Below are 27,643 nucleotides of genomic sequence, written 5' to 3' on the forward strand. Positions count from 1 at the left end.
CCAAAAGGGCCACCTAGAACAACTGGCCAATCAGAATAGTAAAAAAAATCCACAAAAACAAAGAGAAGAATCCGAAATCAGGAATTCCATGAAAGTACACACAAAGGAATGTTTTGTAGCAGCAATCAATGCTGATCTGGAGGGCCTGACCCTCTGCCTAGTTAAGGGTGTCCTCTACCTGAAACTCCACATAAAGGGGGCAGGCCTCATAACTAAATACATTAATACAACAAAGAACATAATACATATAAGTCACAATTAAACAAAATAATATTCAAAACACAAAGACCAAAAACAATAATATTTAACAAAAAGTAAAACTAACAAATCAAATAGAAATTTATTTGAACCATGGGTTAAACATTGGATAATCTGCGACATTTACGTATGCAATTGGCTTTACCCATCTGTGATGTGTGCCTCTTTGAGTACATTGTGAAGCCTCATGCCTCTAGAGTGGGAAAGTTCCCTACAGTATTTGGATTCTTTTAGTTTCTGGAAAACACAAACATAGTATATAGGGGGTGTGATGGATGGCCGGCAACTCAACCCGACTGACACACCCAGGACACTAGTTGGCGACTTTCCTGCAGCTTACAGTTACCCCGGATTCCTGCAGGGCACCATGGGAGATGGAGATTGACTTCACAGCCCTGCTGAGTACCGTGGGTGCCGCCGTGTGATGCTGCAGGGAGACGAGGGGATTTTTATTTCCCATATAGCCCAAGTCATGGGGACGGAAGAACAGAAGTACTTCCGGGCTGAAGAAAAATGGAATTCTCCATCTGACCTGGAAGTGCTGACAAGTCACATGAACAGAAGAGGAGATGTACTTCTGGGTCAAGGACTACATAAAGGACTGGTGGAGACCCAGCGAGAGAGCCACAGTTGGGAGGAAGTGTGACAGAGCTGCTGGGAGGAGAGGAGAATTATTATTGTATTTCTGATTATTTATTTATTGTGTATTGTGGTGGTGGAGGTGCTTGCAAAGCACATTATATCAAAAAGAAAAGAAATAAAAATGTTTCTGGTGCTTTTACCTGGTGTTTTGGGTGTTTGTCTGTGGGGTTTGAGGAGCAACAGCGCCCTCTAGTGTCACAGGGGCTAGTACCAAACCTGATACTTGTAGTCTGAGAAGCTAACTAAGTGTTGTGTGCAGGAGCAGGCAATCAAAGAATAACAACATATGGGACTAAAGTAAGTCTAGTTTCTCTTTTTTTCCCCTTTTCAGTTATAGCAAATATGTAACTCAGGTAACACTAATACTTATTTTTCAGCCACCTAAAATGTAGACTGTGTGCAAAACTTTATGTTGGCTAAGACAGCTAAAATGAGCATTGTTGACAGTGAAAATGCTCCTTTAAATTATGATTTTAATGCCATTGTAATTAAAAGAAAATCAGTAATATGGTGGTAATTTTCTATTTTCTTTTATGAGAAAGAAAGCCAGCTTTTGATTGTTGCAATGGTGGATTAACAGTTCTGGCATAAAGAGACAAGAAATCAGTAATCTTGGGTTCAAGAATGAACCAGAAAGGGACGTGGAACAGCAGGATACTTCTAGGCATTTTGAAAAATATTTAAAAGTCTTTTCATAATACCACTATAGATCAAAAAGCAAAGCAGTGGGATAGAAAAAGCAATTCCAAAATCCATTGTGAAAGGGGTATGCCTAAGTAGCAGAAGACTATCAGTTTTACTAATGATGATTCATGTGAGACTGAGTATTCACTCTCTTTGTACATTAGGGAAAAGGAAAGCTTACAAAAGTCAAAGTTCACAAAAGTCCTAGCCATTTTAAATAGTTCACAAAAAATATTTAATTCAAACATAAAAAAATATTTGTTTTCTGGATTAGTGTGTCAGTAGTAAATATCATATATCAGGAAGGGCATCCGGTGTAAAATTTTGCCAAATCAATATGCGGACAACAGTGCAAATTTCCATACCGGATTGTTGGAGCCCTGGGTTAACAACGACCACTGCAGAGGCAGCAGGTACTCTGGACTGATGAGTCAATTTTTGATGTTTTTGGCTCTAACAGAAAGTAGTTTGTCCAATGAAGGACTGCAGAATTGTGCTTGGATGAATGACTGAACGCAACAGTGAAGCATAGTGAATGTTGCCTGCATATTTTAGGCTGCATTCCTGCAAACATTGTTAGTGATGTGATCAGAATTAATGGACTCCCACACTGCTAAGCAGAAGTCATATTTTTTTAATTATCATGCGATATCTTTTGGGAGGCATCTAATTGGTCTGCAGCATAACAATGACAATCAACAGATGATATGGCCCCCACAGAGTCCTGATAGATAGATGTCAACATCATTGAGCCATTTCTGGATTACTTGAAGAGAGAGGAGCAACACCACCAAAGTCTGCAGTATAACTGTCGTAAGTTCTTCAAGAGGCTTGGAACAATGTACCACAAGAATACCTGCAGAAACTATGTGCAAGTGAACTTAAGGAAATCGCTGCTGTTTTATAGGCAAATGGTGGTCACACCAAATACTGATTTCATTTAGTTTTTTTTTGGTTTGCTACATTTTGTAGAAAGTTTATTGATTAGTAAAAACTATTCATGGCATTTTTCAAAGCATTCATGCTTTACAGTATTTCTTCACAAGTGCCAAAAAATAAAAGAGATCAAGAGCTACTTGATACCTGAGGTGGACAGTGATATAAATCCACTTGAGTGGCGCAAAACACAAGAAGTACATTTCCCCAAATTGGTGAAACTTGCAAAAAAAGTCCCTGTGTATCCATGCCTCAAGCAGCCCTTCTGATAGTGCTTTCAGCACCGGAGACAATGTTGTAAGAGAAAGCTGTGCTACTCTGAAGCCAGATGCTGTGGACAGACTACTGATTCTGTCACACAACTTGAAGTTTCCTCAGTGGAATTTTAGTATTGTTTTATTTTTTCTGATATCTTTGTGTAGTGTTGGACAGAACTTAAAGTTAGTAATTTGTTTAAAAATCTTATAGGTTTTTTTGTATCTTTGTGTGTAGTGAGTTTTATTCCCTTTGGATTCATATTTTGTTTACATTAAGGGTGTCTGTTTAAAATGCTCTCATTATAATAGTTTTGTTGGTCTTAGTGAAATGGTTTACTCATACTTGCACTGTTTGATCTCAGCAATTCTTAGTCTGGTGATTTTAATGTTTTTGTGTTATTTTACTTCAGTGTTAAGTAAGTAAATAAGACCTGTTTTCCTTAACTGTTGTTTCCATTAATCTCATTAGTAAGCTACAATAATATCCTATTATGTAGACCAAGCTAGATCAATAAGACCTTTATAAACATGTTTTTAAAGGATGCAAAATATTGTCTAATTATCATTATCATCAAAGTCCCAGAAAATATCAAAATACAGTGCATTCGGAAAGTATTCACAGCACATCACTTTTTCCACATTTTGTTATGTTATAGCCTTATTCCAAAATGGATTAAATTCATTTTTTTCCTCAGAATTCTACACACAACACCCAATAATGACAACGTGAAAAAAGTTGACTTGAGGTTTTTCCAAATTTATTAAAAATAATAAAACTGAGAAATCACATGTACATAAGTATTCACAGCCTTTGCTCAATATTTTGTCAATGCACCTTTGGCAGCAATTACAACCTCAAGTCTTTTTGAATATGATGCCACAAACTTGGCACACCTATCCTTGGCCAGTTTCGTCCATTCCTCTTTGCAGCACCTCCAAGCTCCATCAGGTTGGATGGGAAGCGTCAGTGCACAGCCATTTTAAGATCTCTCCAGAGATGTTCAATCAAATTCAAGTCTGAGCTCTGGCTGGGCCACTCAAGGACATTCACAGAGTTGTCCTGAAGCCACTCCTTTGATATCTTGGCTGTGTGCTTAGGGTCGTTGTCCTGCTGAAAGATGAACCGTCGCCCCAGTCTGAGGTCAAGAGTGCTCTGGAGCAGGTTTTCATCCAGGATGTCTCTGTACATTGCTGCAGTCATCTTTCCCTTTATCCTCACTAGTGTCCCAGTTCCTTCTGTTGAAAAACATCCCCAGAGCATGATGCTGCCACCACCATGCTTCACTGTAGGGATGGTATTGGCCTGGTGATGAGCGGTGCCTGGTTTCCTCCAAACATGACGCCTGGCATTCACACCAAAGAGTTTAATCTTTGTGTCATCAGATCAGAGAATTTTGTTTCTCATGGTCTGAGAGTCCTTCAGGTGCCTTTTGGCAAACTCCAGTCGGGCTGCTATGTGCCTTTTACTAAGGAGTGGCTTCCGTCTGGCCACTCTACCATACAGGCCTGATTGGTAGATTGCTGCAGAGATGGTTGTCCTTCTGGAAGGTTCTCCTCTCTCCACAGAGGACCTCAGGAGCTCTGACAGAGTGGCCATCGGGTTCTTGGTCACCTCCCTGACTAAGGACCTTCTCCCCTGATCGCTCAGTTTAGATGGCCGGCCAGCTCTAGGAAAGGTCCTGGTGGTTTCGAACTTCTTCCACCTACGGATGATGGAGGCCACTGTGCTCATTGAGACCTTGAAAGCAGCAGAAATTTTTCTGTAACCTTCCCCAGATTTGTGCCTCAAGACAATCCTGTCTTGAAGGTCTACAGACAATTCCTTTGACTTCATGCTTGGTTTGTGCTCTGACATGAACTGTCAACTGTTGGACCTTATATAGACAGGTGTGTGCCTTTCCAAATCCTGTCCAATCAACTGAATTTACCACAGGTGGACTCCAATTCACTGCAGAATCATCTTTAAAGGATGATCAGGGGACACAGGATGCGCCTCAGCTCAATTTTGAGCTTCATGGCAAAGGCTGTGAATACTTATGTACATGTGCTTTCTCAATATTTTTATTTTTAATAAATTTGCAAAAATCTCAAGTAAACTTTTTTCACATTGTCATTATGGGGTTTTGTGTGTAGAATTCTGAGGAAAAAAATGAATTTAATCCATTTTGGAATAAGGCTGTAACATAGCAAAATGTGGAAGAAGTGATGATGCTGTGAATACTTTCCGGATGCACTGTATAATTTTTTGGCAATATCGCACACTTCTAATGTGTGTGTGTGTGTGAGTGTGTATATATATATATATATATATATATATATATATATATATATATATATATATATATATATATATATATATATATATATGCACTCCCTGCTTGTCTTTCCCCAGGGTCCCGAAGGCATTGAGGCGCCGTCTGGCGGTGACCACGGCTCCTACAGGGTTGAGCTTAAAAGCCCTCTACCCGTGGCCACCAAAGGCACCAGGGTGATCACCTCCACATGGCCTGAGGGAGGCGCAAGTCCTCCTCCGGTCCTCCTAGGCGTCTTGGCTGGGTCGCCCCCCCAGCCATCTGCGACAATATATATATATTGCGATTTTTGCGATTAATATGGCCTGTTTAATGCATTAAAAAATATTTTTGCATCCAATGTCGGCAACGCCTCAGTCAGTGCTTTGGTCAGGACTGCATTTTTAATTATGAAACAATAATGCAAATAAGTTAAGTGTGTACCTAAAGAATTACATACACATCCAGTACTGTATTTATGTACATTTTAAAATTATTAAATTAAATCTTCATTTAAAGGTTTAATATTTCACATTATTTGGTTCACAATGATACTCCACATGTCAGTACAGTACTGTTGCTCATTTTCCTGATGTATACACACTGACATACAGTAGGTGCAGGGGAATGTGAGGAAAGGAGGTCAAGAAAGGGATTTATGGCAGTCTTGGTGCAAAGCTAGAAAAAAGTAAAAATGACACTCTATTTTTTCATTTCATGTTTCTGTAAGAGGATTGAATCAGTGTCACATCACATAAACGCTAAGTGAGTTATCTTTGGGTGGTACTAAAACCAAAATAAGTCTGTAGTACCTCTTTATTTAACTTGCTGGTCTACCAGTCAGCAAACAGTGCTGACTGCCCTAATATGATGAAAAAATGAGTGTAATGTGTACTGATTATCCCTACCCATAGTACAAGTTTGCAGTATCTTCACTAATGTATGCAAAGAACACAACATAACCATCCAAGTAATGCAAAGAGTTAGTTTTTAAGTGAGATAGCAGCTACGGAGATCTTTTTATGTGTGCCAGGAGCAAAGGTGTAGATACAGCAGTGTTTTCCATCAGTTTTTCTGTAGTGGCAGACTTTTTGTAAAAAAATCCCAAGGAACAACACAAATCTACCAACCACTAAACCATTAAATCTGTACACATGCTAAACTGTCCGAAAGGGTAGTACAGAGGGTGGCAAAAAAAGCAGCTTTCAGACTACCATTCTTAGACATGGAACTTAGTGAGCACATTGCCCGCTCATATACAGTAGGTGATCCTTTCTCTGCTTACTGCACTGACTCAAGGTCAGAGGCAACTCGTATGCCTACTGTCTCTCAGCTGTGTGAGAGTCACTGCTGAAAATGCACCCAGGCAGGTGGACCCCGACATGTTTCCTCACTGCTAAAGTGTTCCATAAGTGCTGTGTCTGCAAAGGGGTGATCACTGAACTGCTTTTATGTCTAGTTCTCAAGATGGTCCTATCCTCCTCAGACAGGTCTCGACCACCTGAGGGGCATGTCCATCTCAGATCTGGACCCAGGGACACTGCACTGTTATTTCCACAGCGCACCAGTTGGAAAACACTTGAATAGAGCATAAACTATCAAGCTGTTGATGGTGCTGAGTAATTGAGGATAGTATTTATGGAGTTTTAACACAAGTTTAATGTATGTTTAATTAAGAGATGTTTATTCCTTGAATTTATTCAGTCTCCAGCAGTGCATTCAAAGTCAACAGTCATTTTGATCGTTTCATTTTTACTTTGACACGTCTCTGGGTTGCCAATATGAGAATTAATACAATGGCCTTATTTTTTTATTGCCTTCTTTTCAACTGGCCTTTTAGGAAGACATTCAGATTCAGGTTGTACTTGCTCAAGTAGTATCTTGTTAAAAGTTCAGGTTTAAAGTCATTGTTTAAGTTTAAATTATGCCATTATTTTTTAATTCCTTTGTGTTGATTCTGTGTGTATTTACTTTACATGATTTACTTACATGATATATGTATACATTTTATAATTGCAATTTAATGTTAGATGCAATTTACTCATAAGTAATTACAAACATTTATGTGATTAATTAGTTCATTTTTTTTTTTGATCCTCAAACTTAATATAGATAAGTGAGATACATTTCTTATTAAATGCCTCCAAAAAAAGTCATTACTCTAAAGGGTGTGGTTAAAAAATCTCAGTTCTTTTATAGCATTCCTCAGGGAGGCCAATGTGTATCTGGGAAACATAGCTTTTTTATCCATTATAGTTCCATTTTACCTTAGACACAATGCTGACACAGAAAGTCTTTCTTGGGTGACAGCATATCCTCTGGCCCTATGGCTCCATGAATTTTATAGAGAGTGACCTCTGTTCGTGAGGTCTCATCTGCCCAATCACCAGGCGCTGACTTTGAAGTTCAGAGCTGCACCATAATTAAACTGTCTAGATTTTGTTAGTAGAGTCATCTTTGACAAGATACCATGAAGAAAAGCTGTCAGAATAAGAACATCAATGGAGCGGTGTTTACTGGCTCACCAACAAAACTCCATTTAAATAATAATTTTATTTAAATAGGTCAGAATGTGGTTTCAAACTTATGAAGTTTAATTACATTTTCTGTGAGCTTTCTTATCATTCTGCATATTTTGAGAATCCTGAATGGCCTATTTAAAAGCTGAATCTTGAAGGCATGAAGTAGATGTGAAGTTGCGAGTATTTTATTATTCATACAAGGACAAAAAGTAGAAGCATACTGTATGCATTTTTATAATTTTATGTAATGGGAGTAATTTAGTTTATCCTGCAATTACATCTTATTCTCCTGATAGGCTTTGTGAGTTTAACTTGACTGGAAATTAATCGTTTGCACATTCTAATTTTGTTTGAGACCAGAGGGTATAAACCAAATTTCTATTAAAATGCATACACTCTCAAGAATAGGAAATGTTGTCATTTTAATTACAGAAACTTATGAAAAATGATCACACTTCTAGTATAGTATGGAGCCAGTCATTAGTATTCCTGCTTCAGTTCTCCTGAGGACTGTGTTTGATTCCTTGTCCATTCAGACTTTGCATGAACTTTGTATTCTCTTCCTGTCTCCATCACGGGATACTCTAGTGATCTTTCCAAATGCCAAAGATATGCATCTTAAATTGCATTATCCCAGTAAGGGTGAGTGAGTGATGGTTCTTGTTTAAAAGTCTCATATGATGGGCTGACGCCTCATCTAGGGCTGGTTCATTCCTTGCACCTAGTGGTACCAGAGTCCGATCTGAACTGCATTCAATGAGTTTAAGAATGCAAGGAACATGGATTTCACACTATAGCAGTAGTATAAAATTAAGTAATATACTTCAGATTTTTATTTTTTAAGCACCCTAATTTATTCAGCATAGATTTAAGGTGTATGTGCAGCACAGTATAGCAGTGGTTCACCAATTTATAGTCACCAATCAGTCTAGCTGCACCTTTGGGAGAAAAAAAAAGCAATGTAGAAACTGGGAAGATATGCAGGCACCATCTCAAAACAAACATGTAAACATGTATACAAGTATACTTTTGTATCACCTTAGGCACAATTCAAGTACAAAGTATGTATATTTTTCCAAGTTAATGAAAGTACTTGTTTAAGCATTTTGCTTTATTTAGGTGCTTTTAAATACAACTGAAAAATAAATGAAATTTACCTAAATTAAATGAAAGTAATACATTACCTGTTAAAGTGAAGTGAAGTCATTCAGACTTGTTACTCAACTACTGAAATTTATGTACAGATGGGGGCTGTTTCAGTTTTTCCACTGAACTCTATTACTGAAAGCCACTTTCTATTTGCTTATTTTTTGACCTTCAGTCATCATGTGCGCTGTCACAATGGTATTTGACAACTTGCTTGTTCTTTCTGTTAAGACATGTTTTGATGAAAAATACTTAAGCAATCATAATGCTGTCATTGCTTTAGAATGTGATTTAGCAATTTATTTATTTGTAACTTGTTTTGATCCCTCTCTATTAGTGCACTTATGAAGAATTTCATACATACATACATACATACAAAGTGCCCCTTATTATTATTGAATCAGTAAAGTCATAGCTTCCATTTCTGTTATTTTTTTTTCCAAGTAGTTCAGATACAGTTAAGATTTAAGGAGAAACATTAAGCTAATCTACAAAATGTCACATTGTTTTATTTCTTGGTCTATTTAAACAATGAGATAATATATTAGAATTTTAATTTGCCTTCCGCAAAGGTATTTGGAAATTGAGTTTTGCTACCTGTAAAAGAAATCGCTGAAGGGACATAAGCAGAGACACAAATGGTATATCATGTCACTTGAATTTTTTGTTATTCAGTTTTATTCTTGAATAAAAGCACACTTGTTTTGTTATACCTTTGTGAAAGTGTTTATTTTATATTTCAGTAATCAGTTGAATGAGATCAAATCTGTCTCTGCTTCTCTTGTGCGTGCACACACATTCATACATGAAAATGCCACTATTTTAAAACTCTATGCAATTTAAATATGAATTGTCATTTGAACATGTTGGGTTTTTTTTTTCTCAATCTTGTCTGTACAGACTTCTTCTTTTTGGGCGCATACATTGTCACCATGGCACTGCAAGATCTAAACACTAGCATGGAGAGTTGCTCACATACTGAAGTAACTTTAGCTGCAGGTGGAAGTCCCATTTTACTTTCGGTGCCAAGCAAAGTTGCATTGTGGTGCAGCAGTCTATTAGCCACAAAAGCGCTGTGAAGAAGCTGTCTGTTGTTGTGTTTCTGCTGGGTGTTACACACTCAAATCAAATCTATGTATTTTATTATATTATAGTAATAATAGCAGCAGCTCACTACTCAAAACGCGGAGCTTGGACTTGAACCTGGAACCTTTTGGTTATAAGGTTCTTACCTCTGAACCATCCAAGAATACAATATCAACTTTCTTTCGATTGACTTTTTAGCTTGGGTTTTTAACTCATTGATAGCAGCATGTAAACTGAATGATTTTTATTTTTACTTTATATTCTTAAATAAAAGCGCACATGTTTATTTGATATTTGGACTGAAGACTTCACACATTATACGCTTCATTATTAGTTTAACATGGAAAATGTTTCTGCTTTAGGTATGTGTTCAGCATTTCTTTCCTCACATTTCCTTTCATCCTACATTTACACAGATCATTGTAGATACAGAGCACACATGAAGTGTATGTATTTCAAATACCGATATATTATTTACCCTATACAACTCCAGGTACCTCACACCCAAAAAAATAGATAAAGAGACTTGAACTGGGAGAACTTTTTGCCCAAGTTGAGCTCCGTTGGTGGTAAGGTCGGGACAACAGGCAGCTTGTGCTGATCGACACATTTGCAAAAAAAAAAGACGCTGATGAGGAGGTGCAATGGAATTAAAGTTGACCTGAGATTAGGAGTTTTTTCATAGGCCTTAGGGATTTCAGTGTTAAAAAAACTGCAAATGTATCAAATGTTCATAAGCTGTTCATCAAGAAAACTCAAGACTAACATGCGTAACAGGTTTATATGTAAAAGAAGCACTTTGGTGTTAAGCTAACAAGCCTGTTGTTTACTAACCAGCAATTTCAAATTTATCTTTATCTTTTCTTTGTCCAGTTAAAAATGTAAGCTGCTTTTAAAACAAGTTTGCTGTCTAATCTCAAAATGGTGTCCATTATAATTTAAAGGACAAAATAGAAGGTCTGAATTCTTTAAAGTAGCTTTTCTTGCCATTTGTCTAATTGCACAGGGTGACCCCTCTGATTCCTTTCTGATTCCTCCACTTTCTTTAATGTAAAGGAATTGTTTCTCACTCTCTTGTAAACAAGGCTTGACTTCCTGCTCTTTGTTTACCCTACAGCAAAAAAAAAGATGCATGCATGCTGAACTACTATCAAACTTTGCATAAAGGAGCATTACAACTAAATTACTGTAAAACTTAAAAGAACAGGGTCTGAAAATACAGTTTTTTTGTGATTACCCAATGTACTTTCTCAGTGCTTGGGATGAGCATTTCTATAAATTTATTTTGAGGAGCACAGACCGTGCATAAGTGTCTATGGGTCTTGTTTTTCATGGCCATAGAGGGTAATAGCATAACATTTAGCATGTTGGATGGATGTGGTAGGCACTGCTTCACCGCCTCTGATTTGGCTCAATGTTGCATATTGTCTGTATTGTTGTCCGCATGTTAATAGCAAGGAGGAGTTATCATGGAGGAATAAAGGACTGCTATAAAGACGATGAAGAATGGAAAGGCTGCTGGTCCAGATGACATACCTGTGGAAGAATGGAGGTGTTTAGGAGAGATGGCAGTGGAGTTTTTAACCAGATTGTTTAATGGAATCTTGGAAAGTGAGAGGATGCCTGAGGAGCGGAGAAGAAGTGTACAGTTTTTTAAGAATAAGGGGGTTGTTCAGGGCTGTAGTAATTACAGGGGGATAAAATACATGAGCCACAACATGAGGTTATAGGAAAGAGAAATGGAGGCTAGGTTAAGATGGGAGGTGAAGATTAGTGAACAACAGTATGGTTTCATGCCAAGAAAGAGCACAACAAGATGCAATGTTTGCTCTGAGGGTGTTGATGGAGTAATTTGTGATAGACGGTTTTCAACAAGTGTGAAAGGGAAGATCTACTGGACGGTAGTGAGACCAGATTTGTTAGTATATCCGCTGTGGCAACCCCTAATAGGAGCAGCCGGAAGTTGCATATTGTCTGTAATCAGAATTTCTCAGTGCATCCCAAAGGTGTACCATTCTACGTGAGCTGGAGCAACAATACACCAGTAAAAATCAAACATTATGATCTTCAACCCTTTTGTGATTTTGGCCAATATTAACAATCAACAGGTATAATTAAATAAACAGTTATTAAGACATTCTGTAGGTATGGTTAATAGTATCGCAAATAATAGAAACTCAGAAGCTTTTGCGTGGAAAAGTAAAATGTCTTGTACTAGAGCTCTTTAAGATTACAACTTTTTTAAATAAACAATTTACAGAGCACCCTGAGGAAACCCACGCAGACACGGGGAGAGCATGCAAACTCCACGCAGGGAGGACCCGGGAAGCAAACCCAGGTCTCCTTACTGCGAGGCAGCAGCGATACCACTGTGTCACCATGCTGAGAAGTATTCAGATTTCACATATTTTTGGATTTTGTAATATTTACATATACGTAATGAAATATATTGGGGAGACATATGGGATCAAGTAGGGAAATGCAGCCAAACCAGCTAAATAACAGCTTGAGCATAAAATGACTCCCATCACTGAGATGTTATAATATCAAGATGCTATAATGTGTATTAACGTGACAAACATATTAAACCTCAAAAGTGATGAATATGATGTACAGACATTATTGTAGTTCCCCTTTTTTAGGGATAATGCTGCATTTTTGTACTGAAGAACCTTTTTGGTTTTGCATCAGTTTTTATTGTCTGCCTGTTATCACTTCTCTGGGAACTGGCCAACTGGTCAGGAGTATCTAGGCAACCTTCACTCTATCATGTTCGCTGTGTTAGAAGGTTTTAGCTGACTGACGAGATGCTATATTCATTTTTCATATGGAGTTGGTGTATATACAAAGAAATTTGTCAACATAAAGTGGCAATTTGCAGCAGTGTCCAGTTTTCCTAATTTATTTGGAACAATTTACTGTACTCATAATGCAATAAGGGCACCTGCTTTTGCTAACTGTAAGCAGTGTGATTCCATTTATGCACAAATGATCTGCAATGTCAATATGAGTTTTGAGATATTCATGTATGTACATTTACAGTACAAGATGATTGTGATTTGTGAAGGTAAATTGTGTAGAAATGTGTTTACGCCAGATTTTATAAATTTCAGAAAGTTTAGGATTTTGGAGTACTTCAGATTTTACAATTTTGGAATTGGGTTACATGATCCATATTAGTATATCTTTTTTAATTAATTAATGTACATATTTAAAAAGTCACTTTTTTTTTCTTTTTGTAGGGCCAAATATTTTCGGGGCAAGAAACTGAATGGCGAGTGTGAAATCAGAGTAGAGCAGGTAAGTGCCTGTCTTAAAATAATACAATGTACATGTTTGGCTTTAGAGGTATACTTAAGCTTTGTAAAGTGATGTGAAAAAGTAAATACATCCCACTATTCAGTATCTTCTAGACGACCTTAATTAGCTTTGACATGAAGTTATTGCTATTTACGTATGTGTGTTTATCAATATTTTATATTGTACTGGAGGAATTTTGTCCCATTTCTCTTTATAGAACTTCTTCAGTTCATTGATACTTAAGGGCATTTGCTTATAACCTCTACAACACCTCAAAGTGGCTGAGGTTTGGACTTTCACTCAGTCATTCCAAAATTTTCTTTTTTAGCCATTCAGATGGAGATTTGCTGGCAGACTCAGAATCATTCCCCTATTGCATGATCTTGTTTTGACCAAGCATTATATTTCAGACAAAAGGCCTTATACTTTCCTCTCACTTAAACAGTAGTTCATGATGGAGTCAACAACTATAACTCATCTAGTTTATGTGGTTGTAAAACAACCCCAAATCCTCACCAACCCAACATTCTGTTTGATGCTTGATATGAGAGTCTTGTGGTGATACGTAGGTTTCATACATGGCTTCTGCATGCTGTTTTTTAATTGACAAAGTATAATCTGTAAGGTGTTGCTTTATGTTAGATTTATCAAATGGGACTTGTTATGGACTAAATGATTTTTAGTTACAGTTGGTCTTGATTTGTAAAGTAATGAAATTAAATAAGTGCATATCTTAAAGGTATGGAAATAAGGAAAATATTTCACATTCTGCTGCATTAGCCTTTTTAAATGTCTATTATCAAATAATTTTAATAAATTTGCATAATAGCTTTAACATGTTTTGTTTATATATGCAAATTTTAAACAAGGCAGAGATGAAAATTGCAGATCAAAAGATGTTTCTACAGAAACTGTCTTTAAAGAATGCCTGTGAAATGAGTTTCATAGCTGATTATCATTGACCACAAAAAGCTGTGAAATAGATATAACTGGCACATTTCTAAAGGAGAGGGTGAAAATATGTGTAGATGCCACATGTCCTCTAGTAAAATGACCAAAGGAGACTCATATGATAACACAGATTAAAAAAAATAGTTACTGAATATTCTGATCCATGGAAATATCTGAGAGCAGAATCCAGAAATTGGGTAACATTTTTTTTTCTGGAAGTGTTTACCTGTGTGTGAACCCCAATGCCACAGTGCAATGACGGGGGCACTTTGCTGGAAAAAATTGTGCCATACTTTGTGTGAGATGTTAAACTGAGGTCCTAAATCTCTGTGCTTACTAAATTGCCAATCACGTCCTTGTCCATTCTGTACCCCTTAGTTATCCCCTGTTCCTCAGTGGCTATCTCTTTTCTCTGACCCCTTCACAATCTAATAGCTAACGTGTGTTGAGCGTATTAATGCAAGAGTGGCGGCCATCTTATCCAGGTAGCTGCTATACATTGGTGGGGATGAAGTGGTACCTAACTGTCTATGTAAAATGCCTTCAGTAGAAAAGTGCTATATGAATATAATTAGTTATTATCATTATTACAGTTAAAAGGTTTAGCAAATGCCAGTGTATCATGAGATTGTTGAAATCAGAAAAAGAAAAAAGCTGCATTTTTCTATTTTTTTTTCTTTAAACATTTATTTATTTAAATTTACAAAATTTAAATCTTAAGGTGCTTTACATTTACTATTTCTTCAGTTTTTATAGATAGTTTTTGCATTATAGTATGCCTTTAATTGGTTGAGATGTGACAAATTAAGGTACAAAACAAAGATTATTGTATGTAATAGCAGATCATCAGGATAGTACAGGATATTTGTACAGTATAGTGTAGATTGAAAATATCACAGCTTAAACTAAATTCTCAAAGCTTGTAGATTACTTAATTTTTTTGTTCCACTTTCTGACATAGCCCCCCTTTATGTTTTATAGATGTATTACAATGACCATAAAATGTTAGAAATATCCTAACTTCTCATTAAAACTGTACTAAATTTAATTGATATGTAAAAAATAATGGAATCATTCATTCAATATCAGGGCTGCAGCTTATATCAGCTACAGGCGCCAGTCCATCATAAGGCATACCCACACACACCAACCTCACTCACTTACTCTGGGCCAAGTTAAAGTAGACAGTTAGCTGTGGTTTGTCTTAACAAAGGAAATTAATCTCTTGATCTGCTATTAATACAAAGAGAAAGAAGTGGCAATAGTAAAAACTCAAAATAAAAAAGGAAATTAAACATTTACCCATTTGAACTACCTACTCAACTTCCTTTGCCTCTTCCTCTTAGTGGTTGTTTATTTTTTCCACCTCCAAAGGATTGCTAAAGCAAAAGCACATACTTTAGTGTTATTCTTTCAAGTTTCTCTCTGTTTCTCACACTTCTCTGCCTTCTTTTCTGTTTTGTGATTGCTTTTACTTACTGAAATACAAGAACCAACACTATAGAGGAAAATATAAACTAGTTTTTACAAGAATTAATGCAAAAACCAAATGCTTGATGATCACCCACCACCAAATAGTATAACCTAATCAAAGCCTGCAACATTCATATTAAGAAAAATAACGGGAGCAAAGGAGCCCGAGCGGACAAGCAAACAGGAGAACAAGAAGACCTCAACCCCATTTTGAAGAAGGAAAGGTAAAATTAGGACTGCTTCCATGGGCATCTAAACTTACTTTTGCTGCAGATGTGCCTAAAACAAATAACCTCTTCTGGGTAACATATAAATAAAATGAAGAAAAGTGGAAAAACATTAGGAAATACCCTCTGCCATGCTATTTCTAGGCCTAGCCCGTGCCTCAAGCTCCTCTTTTCATGTGCATTTTATAATACTAATACTAAGCCAGGCTTTTCCTAGGACTTTGCTGTCCATTTGCACTTTATTAGTGGCCCCATCTACTGTATGTCAGCCTGCTTGTGTATACCCTTAACCACTTGCTTGTTTGCAGTTGGATGAGTGGGAGAAATAATCAGCAAAGCTAGCACTTTGAGAAAGCCTTTTAACAGTTTGTTTAAGTTCAATGTCTTCTAGTCTTACAATCTTTTTTCTTGTGTTTTCCTGGTTTTCCTTATTTCTGTTGTTTGTGGATTTGTTTGCATGTATTTCTTGCTTGCTTGTTTTTGGGCTCTTGCTTATAATTGTATTACCGTTTTTAGTTAATCGAATCTGGTGAAAACTTATTTCAGTTTCACCTGCTCTCATAGCTTCTCTTTCTGTAGCTCTTCTGTATTAAAGCTTTATTTGAAGTCTAAAGCTCAAGCCAGATGCATTGGGATGTCAATTTTCTTCTTTTTGACCAAATGGATGGATCAGTGTGAATATGAGAGACAGTGAGTCTTCCACCCAACTCCTAGACCCAATGTCCAACTAATGAGCATTAAACCACACCTAGTATTTCAGGTCTTGGAGTAACTGCAGAGCTATAGAAAGCCTTGAGTGTTGCTGTACCCCCTTGTTCTCACCTGTCCTTAAATGGCATGGGTGGGCAAACTCTAGCCTGCAACATCAATTTGTGCAGCCCACACACAAATTTAAAACCTTCATGATCGCTTTTGTTATTGTATTATCAAAAATGACAAATTAAATACATAATCAAATGAACAAGCTTGTTTATAATGTTACATATGTGTACAAGATAAAGCTTGTGTTTATGAAAGTGGACTTTGATTTGCATGTAACTTTATGTGTTTTGATCGTAGGTAGTCGGAAGATTGATTGCTATGTATGCACACACATTCTCGGTTATGTGTTTGGATGACTCAGATTAATTCAGCCATTGTCATCTGAGAGCTCTATTATATTTAAAACTTTATTATCTAACAAGAGTGCTACTGTGAAAAAGCATAAAATTGAAGATGAATGTCGTGTTTTTAACAAGGAAGGGATATATAAGCTTTTTTTTTTTTTAAATGATGAAAGTTAAGCACGGAGGCACGGTGGCGCAGTGGTAGCGCTGCTGCCTCGCAGTTAGGAGACCCGGGTTCGCTTCCCGGGTCCTCCCTGCGTGGAGTTTGCATGTTCTCCCCGTGTCTGCGTGGGTTTCCTCCAGGCGCTCCGGTTTCCTCCCACAATCCAAAGACATGCAGGTTAGGTGGTTTGGCGATTCTAAATTGGCCCTACAGTGTGCTTGGTGTGTGGGTGTGTTTGTGTGTGTCCTGCGGTGGGTTGGCACCCTGCCCAGGATTGGTTCCTGCCTTGTGCCCTGTGTTGGCTGGGATTGGCTCCAGCAGACCCCCGTGACCCTGTATTCGGATTCAGCGGGTTAGACAATGGATGGATGGAAGTTAAGCACTGTACTTAATATGCAGTGACAGTCTTGCAGTGTTTAAGGAGTTTAGTTTGAAGTGACATTTTCAAACTAAGCACAGTGAGTTTGGAAGTAATTTATCAAAAAGTGAATTACAGCAAAACGCTCATTTTATTTGCTGCTTTCTTTGTGTACCAAAGTTATATAATTACATGACCATTAAATGTATTTTTGTGTGAAAGTGACGCTCATTATTTAGCAAATTTAGATTTTTGTCACATGTGCCAAGCTAGAGACCTTACAGATGTCCATGTGGCCCTCGGAGAGAAATGTTTGCCCACCTCTGTTATTGGGTGAGTTGAGCAGGTAAGTGTCTAAGCCACCGAATTTCCATTAAAGGAAATTTAAAAAAATATGTTGAACAAACTGGCACTTTACAATAGAGCATGAAGCACAATTAGAAAATAAAACTTACTGAATATGTCCACTTTTCTGGCTAAAACAGTATGAGCATTGAACTGCTTTTGTGATTATTCACACATTGTAAAATAGCTTATATATTTGATTTTAAGCAAAAAAACACAGTATTATGAGATTCAGCCACTTTAAAGGAAGACCAACTGTGCGTGTTCCCTCAGCTTGCAGTGAGAAAAATAGTACCAGAAATTTGTATTAAAATGAATATTTACAGATCCGTTTTGTTGTCACAAACATGCATTGGAAGCACAGAAGGTAGGTGCCTTGTGCTCCATTGCCTCCATAGTAAACAGACAGTACGGCCCAGGTATTTGTTTTTTTAATTAATAAAAATATGCTTAACTTTAGAACACAATTTTGTAATGGTAAATGCATACATACCATGTTTGTGAAAAAATAACTTCAATGTGAAAAATAAACTTATTCTGAAATTGAAATAGCAGAAATTTGCATTGGGTATTACAGACTCAAATCCAATGTACTGTATATTCTTATTATATAACTAGCTATGTAAGTCCATTCTGTAAAATGGCCGGGCTCCTAGAAACTATTGAAATCGTCAGAAAAAAAATTGAAATGCAGAGTCGGCGGTTTCGTTTTGCTGACATGCTCAACCGCCCCCTCTTGTCTATCAACGGCTAAGCAAGTTTTTCTCTCATTTGCCTTTCCTCGTCTGTTTCACTTAGGCGACAGAGTCGCTTTCTTTCAGCTTCATGCTGTACCTTGTATGTCTTTCTTCTTCCGACTTATTAACTTGGAGCCGCCTTGCTGGCTCTTTCAGCTTCATGCTGTAGATTCGCACTTCCGGGCCGGACAGACAGACACACACACTTCCATGCATAGACGATAATATATAAGATAGTAATAATAATAGCAACTCACTACTAAAAATGGTAAATGCAGGGAGAACCTATGCTTGAACCAGTAACCTCTTGATTACTTTATTTTACCTCAAGCTGACCTGTTTAGGTTGTATCGATTGATAGTTGGGCTTCAGTTTTTACACATTGACAACAAAATGTAAAATGAATAATTTCTTTTTCTTCTGTCTTTGTGAGTCTTTCTTCAGTCTTTGTGAAAGTGTTTATTTTATATTGGAGTTAAGTTTTTTACACATTATACACTTCACATCGACATTTTGTGAGGATTATAACTAGGGATGCACGATAATGAATTTTCACAGCCGATACCGATAACCGATAATTCCTGCTTCTTATATCCGATAACCGATAACCAACCGATAATTACATTTTTAAAATACCTGAGTAAAAATGTATAAGTACAAAGTAAGTATAGCTCTGATTTAATCCAATAAACCTATAGCACTATATTCATCTGAAAAGAAACTGAACACATTGTACAAAAAGTTATTTTATTAACTTTTTTCAGCATAAATAACATGCTTTGATAATCTGTCAACAATGAAAGGCCTTTACAATTGCCAGAACAAATAAGACTTGATCTCAAAGAATGCAACAAGTGCATTTTCTCAATACAAAAATTATTAGCCTAAATAAAATTGCAAAAAATGCTAGCTTACTCTTAAAATAAAATGCTTGTTTACTCTTCAAATAAAGTGAATTTTGCTTAGTCTTGTAATAAAGTGCATTAATCTTCAACTTAATTGCAAAATAAATGGCTGCTAGCTAAGTCTTATAAAGTTGGGCCTTAACAAACTGGACTTTTCACAAACATAACGACAGCATGACCTTACAAATCAGAATGCCAAAAAGGCATAGAACAACAGCTATATTTCATTTATTTTTTCTTTGTTAACTGGGGTCTGATCAGTGGGAGATTTTTCTTGACAAAAAGCAGCATCTCTGCTTTGTCACAGCTTAGTCTGTTTCTTTTCTCATCCAGTACATTTGCAGCAGCAGAAAACAAACGCTCGCTATCAATGCTAGTGCAGGGGGCGGACAACTATTTGCGTGCAAGCTGTGCCAGGTGTGGGAAACGGTACTTGTTGCTGTTACTCAAGTGGTGTCTTGGTCTTCTCGTGGTTTTCAGGTGGGTTCTCTGGGCTCATTGGAAGTGTAGACTCAGAGAGATATGTTTGCATCTATAATAGAAATATTTTTAAGTTCAGTCAGTCCATTTTTCAGTAAATTTTAATTAAAAATAAAAGAAAGCAATGTACCTCCATAACAACAGTATCGCTCAGCCCTGCATGTTGAGTGCCATCATCATTTTCTTTAAGGATTTCAGGATACATGTCAAGGAGAGAAGTTGAACTCTTCCCATCTGCTTTGGTGGTCTGTGCCTGTGGTTCATCTGGACTGTCTGCTGGGACACAAAAAACAAGGTTTATTATTTTAACTGCTCATGTCAGTTTATAACACAACCTGCAATTGAGCGCTAGTCCTCTAAAAATGTTTAATACACACATATTTATTTAAAAAGTAATATATGGAAAAAAAACTTACATAGTGAATCACAGGGGTCCAGGCTGGACTCCAACCGTTCCGGTAGCATTTTTTCTCGCCTGTTGTTTGCTTGTAGTGAAGTACCGGTCCTTGTATCTGGGGTCCAAAATGGTTGCCAGTACGTACAGTGGCTCCGCTTCAATGTGATCAAACCGTTTAACAGCCTCTAACAGCGTGCTCTTGGATGTTTTCACACCATGGTCTGTGGGAACATTCTTTGTTAAGAAGCGTTTCAAAGCTTGAACTACAGGAATAACATCAGCAGCTGTAGCAGTGGCTCTGCTTATGTCTCTCGTCAGCTGCTCACACGGATCTAGAATGGTAAGCATGTTCTCAATAAGGGTCCATTGCAATGGGCTCAGTGTTGTGGGTAATTTATTGTCAACTCCATACGCCTCAAGCGCCTGCTTTTGCTGCAATAGGCTCCTGAGCATATAAAATGTGCTATTCCATCGAGTGGGCACATCTTGTTGAAGACGTGCAGGTGTTATTCCAAGTCTCATGTTTAACTGTGCCAGAGTTGAAGTGGCTACTTGTGAGTGCTTGAAATGGCCAACAATTTTACGCCCTATAGCAATACAGTCAGATACAGTCCTTTGACTTAGGACAACTTCGTTTACTGCGAGCTGTAAAGTATGGGCCTTGCAGCCCAGGCTGGCAACCCCGCACAACTCCATTGCCTTGATCATGTTCCGTGCATTGTCCCGCAGCACAACATGCACAGTCTCCTTCCCTATATTCCAGTGCTGAAATATTTTTTCAAATGTGTTGTTGATTGCTTGGGCAGTGTGGGATCCAGGGAGTTCCTGTGCGTGGAGCGTGGCCCTGTGCATGTTGTATTCTTCATCAAGCCATTGAGCAGTCATGCTTAGCATGCTCACCTGACTAACATCAGAAGTCCATATGTCCGTGGTAAGACTGATGTGTTTCACATTTTTGTCAAGCAAACTATGAATGTGTGTTGCAAGAACCTGGTACAGATCTGGTAGACAGGTGTCTGAAAAGTAGCGGCGGCTGGGTATTTCATAATGTGGCTCCAAATAGTGCATTAGCTGCTGAAAGCTTAGGTCCTCTACGAAAGAAAACGGCTGGTAAGCAAAGGCTATTAGTTCCATGATTCTGTCGTTAATCCCCTTAGCTCGTGGGTCATTCTTGTTGAACTTTTTAGTAAAGGTTTTTACATTTATCAAATACCTCGCCAATAGTTACCAGTCCAGAGGCTTTTCGTTTGTTGACCTTAGCACTGGTAGCAGCTTCATATTCCTTCCACACGTTGTTGCGGTGTCTGGTTTTTAAGTGACTTATAAGATTTGTTGTGTTGTAACTTGTTCTTTTTTTACCCCCTCGTGGCACTTTTGCAGAACATGCGTTACAAACAGCGAGTGAATCATCTTTCTCTGGCATGCTATAGAAAGCCCACACGGAGGAATTCACCGCCATGTTTTCCAGTGTGTTGTCTTGCAGACAGATCTGTGACGTCACTTACATGCGACAGAAGCTTGCAGGATGGGCGGGGGTGAGGAGCCGAGAGCATAGTAGGGGGAGAAAACAGTCGGGCAAGTGTACAATTTGAGGGTTTTATTATCGGTCCATTTTATCGGTGGATTTTTCATTATTGGAATTATCTGTATGACGTCATAATTGTCTATTATCGGCCGATAATTATCTGTGGCCGATATTATCGTGCATCCTTAATTATAACATGAAAAAAGTTTGTTTTAATTATGTGTTCAACATTTCTTGCCTCGCATTTCCTGTCTTCCTACATTTATTCAAATTATTGTAAACTCAGAACACACATGAAATGTATGTATTCCAAATAACAATGTATTATTTACCATATACAATTCCAGACACCTTACTCCCAGATAAAGTGACTTCAACTTTGAGAATTTTGAGTCTAACTTGACATCAGCAGCCTCGGTAGGGGATGGGATAGCAGGCTGCCTGCTGCCAGTGCTGATTGACACATTTGCAAAACTAAGACGCTGATGAGGTGTGAGGGAATTTGAGGTGGTCCAACATTACAAATATTTTCGCAGGCTTCAGGGATTCTAGTGTTAAAATTACTGATGCATATAAGAAAATAAGACATAATAAAATTGATTTAAAGCCCTAAAAAGTTGTAACTTTTAAAATTAAAATCACATTGAGCAACAATTCTTTACATTCTTGTACCTGGTGTGCCTGAAATAAGGTACTGCAGTTCCCAGAAGTATTGGAGCATCAGGCCGATTGTCCCCGCTTAATTTCAGTTCTAAAAATGAAACAAGTGGGGCCTTTATATTTGCTTCCATTAGAAGTAACTGCAAACAAATTAATTCATGCAAGAATTTTGAGGAACACGGAACCCTGCAGTGAAGTCAAAGTGGTGGACATTAAAGCCGCAACACCAGAAGGGGCGGAATCAATTACCTTCGATGGAGGTCTTCTTATCACTACCATGGAAAAAGAAAAGGAGAAGGTTGGTGCAAGTGCCCTCTGTCAGCCCAGGGTGGTATTACCTGTTTTAGATGATCCCATAGGGTGATCCACAAATGCATGTCTGTGATACTGGGAGATTTATACTTTTAATGAGGGAAACAAAGCAAAAAATGTTGACACATGTGCACTGTATTAACATATTAAAAATGTATCAGTGGTGTCAAAACTAAAAATCTGGTTGGCAACATTGTCATTAAATCAGGAAGTTGACTGGCACCACTTTGTTGACTGTGGTAAAGTAATAACGTTTTAATTCTAATTTAACCTAATTAACAGAGCCACTGCTCAATTATTTACAGACCATTTTTATTCCCAAAATTTCTCTGGGAACAAGTATTTGCTCACATTTACAGTCATTTCATCTCTCTGCAAACTTGGAAAGAAACTAATAGAAATAGAAAACCATTATTAATTTAAAATGTCAACAGTGTTGAACAGTTTTCCTATGGTTGGCTCAGCTGATGAGAATGAAAAGCAGGTATAATTATGTGGTAGTGTCTTCCTTTTTGAAAGAAAAAAAAGTGATGGAAAAGCTGTGGGAAATTTCAAGACAAGTTCAGGGGCAGCGCTCCTGGCAAAGTAAGCTATTTCTGCAGAAAGAAAACAAGATTTGCAAAAACAGTATTATTACCCTAAACGATATGCATGGTTTTGGGCTTGAAATGCTGTGCTTTTCTAGTTTTGTAGCTTTTATTTCAACAAGTCCTCCATAGTGAACAAAACTATTTATTGTTCAAAAATGGGAAACAGCCAACAGCAGCAAACAACTAAGCCTTTTGACAGAGTTAAGATGAGAGCCAAAAGCAACCTAGGAATGACAAAATGGTGAGGAATCTGCCATAGGACTGCCCAAGTTTACTTTATGCTATTTAGAAGGGTTTCCTTTGAAGAAAAACAGAGGCAGGCCAAGGACCAAACCTCGAGTCATGATGAGTCAAGGATGTGTTCCAGGAAAATAGACTTTTTAAATCAATGCCAAATCAGAATGACACTGCAACATTTGAGATTGCAGAAAGCTGCATTAAAGGAAATTGGATTTTATGGAATTATTCCTTTTACAATCTGCAAGAAAAAAACATTTTTATTAATCTGTACAGAATATAATACAAATCTGGCTTTTTACTTAAAGTTTGTATAAAATTTTTAAGTTAATACTGTAAACAGTAGGTTTATTGTCGCGGAATGCATTAGCAGATAGACATGGTGGCACAGTGGTCCGTACTGCTTTCTCACAACTCCAGATGCCTGCGTTTGACTTCCAACCCCATCAGTATCTACGTGGAGTTTACACGTTCTCTCTGTGTTTGTGTGGATTTTCTTTTCTTCCACATTTAATCATGTTTTTGTTATGTTCATTGGTGGCCCGGTGTCTCTGCATCCATTCATCCATTTTCTAATCCAGAATAATCAAGGGTAAGGCAGTGAATCATATGATCTCTAGTCATTTTGGACTATTTTTGGGATTTTGGATTATTTTTTACCATGCCTATTTTTATGTTTAATGATTATTATTTGCATTTTCTTTTATCTCACTTTGCATCCGTGGAGATTCTCCTAATGCTGCGGCTTCATTGCACCAGTGTCATTTCATGATACAACCTCATTTAAGAGGGAGGATTTGCAAATACATTTTGACAGAAATAAACCTTATAAATTTAAAGTAAATAAAAATCTTTGAAACTGGTTTTGTTTAAGGACTAAGATCCATGTCTCTTGACTACAATGTCTGGTTTTGCCATACATCACTAGAACAACTCAGTTTCTTCTTGTCTTATGGTTACATTTTTTGTTTTGATTTCCAACCTCTGCAGCATGAGAATGTAACAATTGAAGGATAGTGACTGAGGAGATAAAGTTTATATGATGCATTTGACTTACAGTGATATGTAACCTTTATATTTCAACCAGAAATGTGTTCCATGGGTTAAATATGATTCCTTTTTTGGTTTTAGGTTATTTCTGTCAAAGTTGTTATGTTTATTATTTTGCATTTTTGTACTGTGTATTTATGTTTGAATGCTTTTCTTGTGTTTTATGGGTGGGACCTTAAGAGGTGGGGCCATCCTGATTTCACTGCTGAAGGGCAGCCCTCACACTTTATATTTTAGTCTGGCAAGTAGGTCCTCAGAGGTTCATTGTCTGTGGAAGAGGGCATATTATTGGGAGTATTGATTTTCTGGTGTCTGGATTTTTTGCTTGCTTGCTGGTTTTTGAATCTAGGATTAAGGATTAGGATGTGTTTTCTGTGGGTTGACTTTTTCGGCAACTGCTTTGGCTGATGTTTGCCTTTTTGCCTTTTTTTCTGCTTTTCTTTCTTTTTTTAAATAACTACCTGTATTTAGAAATATTCTTTGGATTTGTTTGTGAAGTTACAGGTATGAAGGCTTCTTTCCCTAAAAATGCATTTTTGATGCATTTTGGGACATTTTATATATTTTTTGAACTTTTAAAGCCAGCTCACCATTTTGGCCCTGTGCTAGGAAAATCATGCCTTTGTAGTTTGTAGTCAGGCCGACTGGGGTCACATCAAATTTTAAGCAGGCTAGTAAAGGTGCTGGCCTGATCTCTGGTTCCTTTGCAGGTCTTTCACTGTTTTTTGCTGTTTAGCATGCTCTTAATCACAGCAGTAACACTTCTTAAATAGCTTATCATTCATGCTGCAAAAATTTTGACTTTCCTTAACACTGCACAGGCATCAGATCCCGGTCTGAACACTGTCTATGTTACAACTGCACATTCACCATGTGTCTTACGGGTTTTTTTTCCCCATTTTATCTTGTTTTCCTCTCATGTCCCAAAATTGTGCATTTTAGTTTAGTTAGTGGCTCTAATTTTGCCCTATATAGGTGAATGTGTGTGCAAGAATATGCTGTGAGACGGACTGATGATATGTCCATAAAAACTATTTCTTCTAGCTAATACAGGACATATTAATGCTATAAAGGAAATAAATTTAAGTGTTCCTAGGTGATGTAGGAAGAAAGCTGTGTTCAGGCAATAAATCTTTTTGAAAGACCCAGTAGAATTAATAGAGTTAATAAAGTAAGATAAAGTTTGTTCCATCTGCAGAATAAAGTTCATTCGTCAATTATATAAATTTATTTTCAAAATTTTAAATCATGTTGTCATTTAAATATAATTAAAAAATCTCTTTGAACCTAACTATTACCTAACTGGTAAAGGATGTCGCAGAGTTGTATTCCACCAAGTTGTTTCTTCGCCGAATTGTTTTACGCAGGGTTGTCCTTTCGCCGAGTTGTTTTTTCGCCGAGTTGACTGTTGCCCAGTTGCCTCCGAACCGTCAAAGAGACTGTAACATGAGAAGTGAGGAAAAATGTCTGTCCAGAAGGGTTAGTTTAGTAAATGGGCCAGCAAAATGAAGTTAGAAAAGGGGAATAAACCAGAGATTAGATAGATAGATAGATAGATAGATAGTGTGAGACTTGCCTGGACACCACCAGTCCGAAACCACATCTTTATCAAAGACACACGTTTATTAAGCACAGAAAACACAGCCCCAATCCCAACACAGTGCACTCAGCACTAATCACCACTATTTGGACTTCTCTCTCTCAGTCCTTGGCCGCCTTTCATCTCCTCCTGGGAGCTTTGTCCTGCTTTCACTCCCGACTCAAGCTCCCAGACTGCAGGGAGGAGGCCCATTTTATCCCCGCCCAGATGTGCTGAAAGGTGTCCATTAATGTCCTTCTGGCAGGACTTCCTGCTGTGGCGGAAGTGCTTCCCTTTGCACCAGAAGCACTCTAGGCGTCCCTGGCAGGCTCCTCCGCCATCTTGCTGAGTGTTGCGGAAGTAACTATTTCCGGATTCCACAAGGCTTCAGGCACCCCCTGGTGGTGGCCACGGGTCCCAACGAGTTAAAACTTCTTTACTCCTCTCCCGTGGTCCTCTCCTGATCCAGGACGGTTGCCCCCTCGTGGCCCAGAGTATTAAAGAGCCCCATCTCGGTCCTTCCAGGCGTCCTGGCTGGGTAAGGGCCCCAGCAATATGTGACACTGCCCCATCTCCAGCAAAGAACCGTCCTTCGTAGCGGCCAGTCCCATGAGGGTATACTTTGGCCAAAGCGGGTTTAAATGGTTGTCGTCCAGGGCCTGGTCCTATAAAAAATAAAACTGACACAGGGGGGGAGTCATTGCCCTGACGCCACTGTCTGGCGTGTTTCCCTCTGTAATAGGGCCAACGCTACCCCCTTTGGCCAGCACCCTGGTCGCTGAAACATCTGCATCCGCTCCAGTATCTTCTTCTCCCCCTCATCGGGTTGACGTCTGAAACCGCCCTTAGTCGTGTCATCCCCGCTAACTTCGGGGCTTCCCTCTGCACCTGCAGAGGACAGCCTGTCACGCTACATGAGCTCACGTCTCACTTTGTAGGAAGAACCGGCTTTCCTCCTCCGATTCTTCCTTTTCCTTTCGGGCATTCTAACGGCTTGGGTCTCCCTATGGGAAAGGAATAGACCCCTCGCCATCTGTGCCCCTGTGGAACAATGCAAGACTGATGCTGGCTCTGGCAGTAGGGCGCTAAGACCCATGGCACTCGTCAGCCGGCGTCTTGGCTCCACCCCTTCCAGGCGATCAGCTCTACGCATTGCTACCACTATTGGAGATGCAGGTACTGGCTCACCGGAACCACATGATACCTGGACGGATTCGCTCGCACCTCCGTTTTCCTTTACGGTACCAGTTTCACTCACCTGTACCGCCACGATCCTTCTGCCAAAGATTCCAGCATCGCGCCTCTCTGCCCTCTGACGTAGCATCTGACATGGCGCGACCGCCTTCCCCTCCAGCGTGTCTCTACAGACACAAAGTTCGTGTTCTACCTGCTGCACCATCTGCATTAATCAAAGCATCTTCTCCGA

General features: G+C 38.3%; 1 protein-coding gene across 1 annotated transcript in view; it reads left to right on the forward strand.

Annotated features, from left to right (window-relative positions):
• LOC120539439 (synapsin-3-like) overlaps positions 1-27,643 on the forward strand; it is an 842,044-nt gene that overhangs the window by 227,320 nt on the left and 587,081 nt on the right. Inside the window, exon 3 of the mRNA XM_039769493.1 lies at positions 13,065-13,122. Within this exon, the coding sequence (XP_039625427.1) occupies positions 13,065-13,122 (58 nt within the window). The remainder of the gene's footprint in view (positions 1-13,064; positions 13,123-27,643) is intronic.

This window comes from Polypterus senegalus, chromosome 11, assembly GCF_016835505.1.
Source record: "Polypterus senegalus isolate Bchr_013 chromosome 11, ASM1683550v1, whole genome shotgun sequence".
Lineage (NCBI taxonomy): Eukaryota > Metazoa > Chordata > Cladistia > Polypteriformes > Polypteridae > Polypterus > Polypterus senegalus.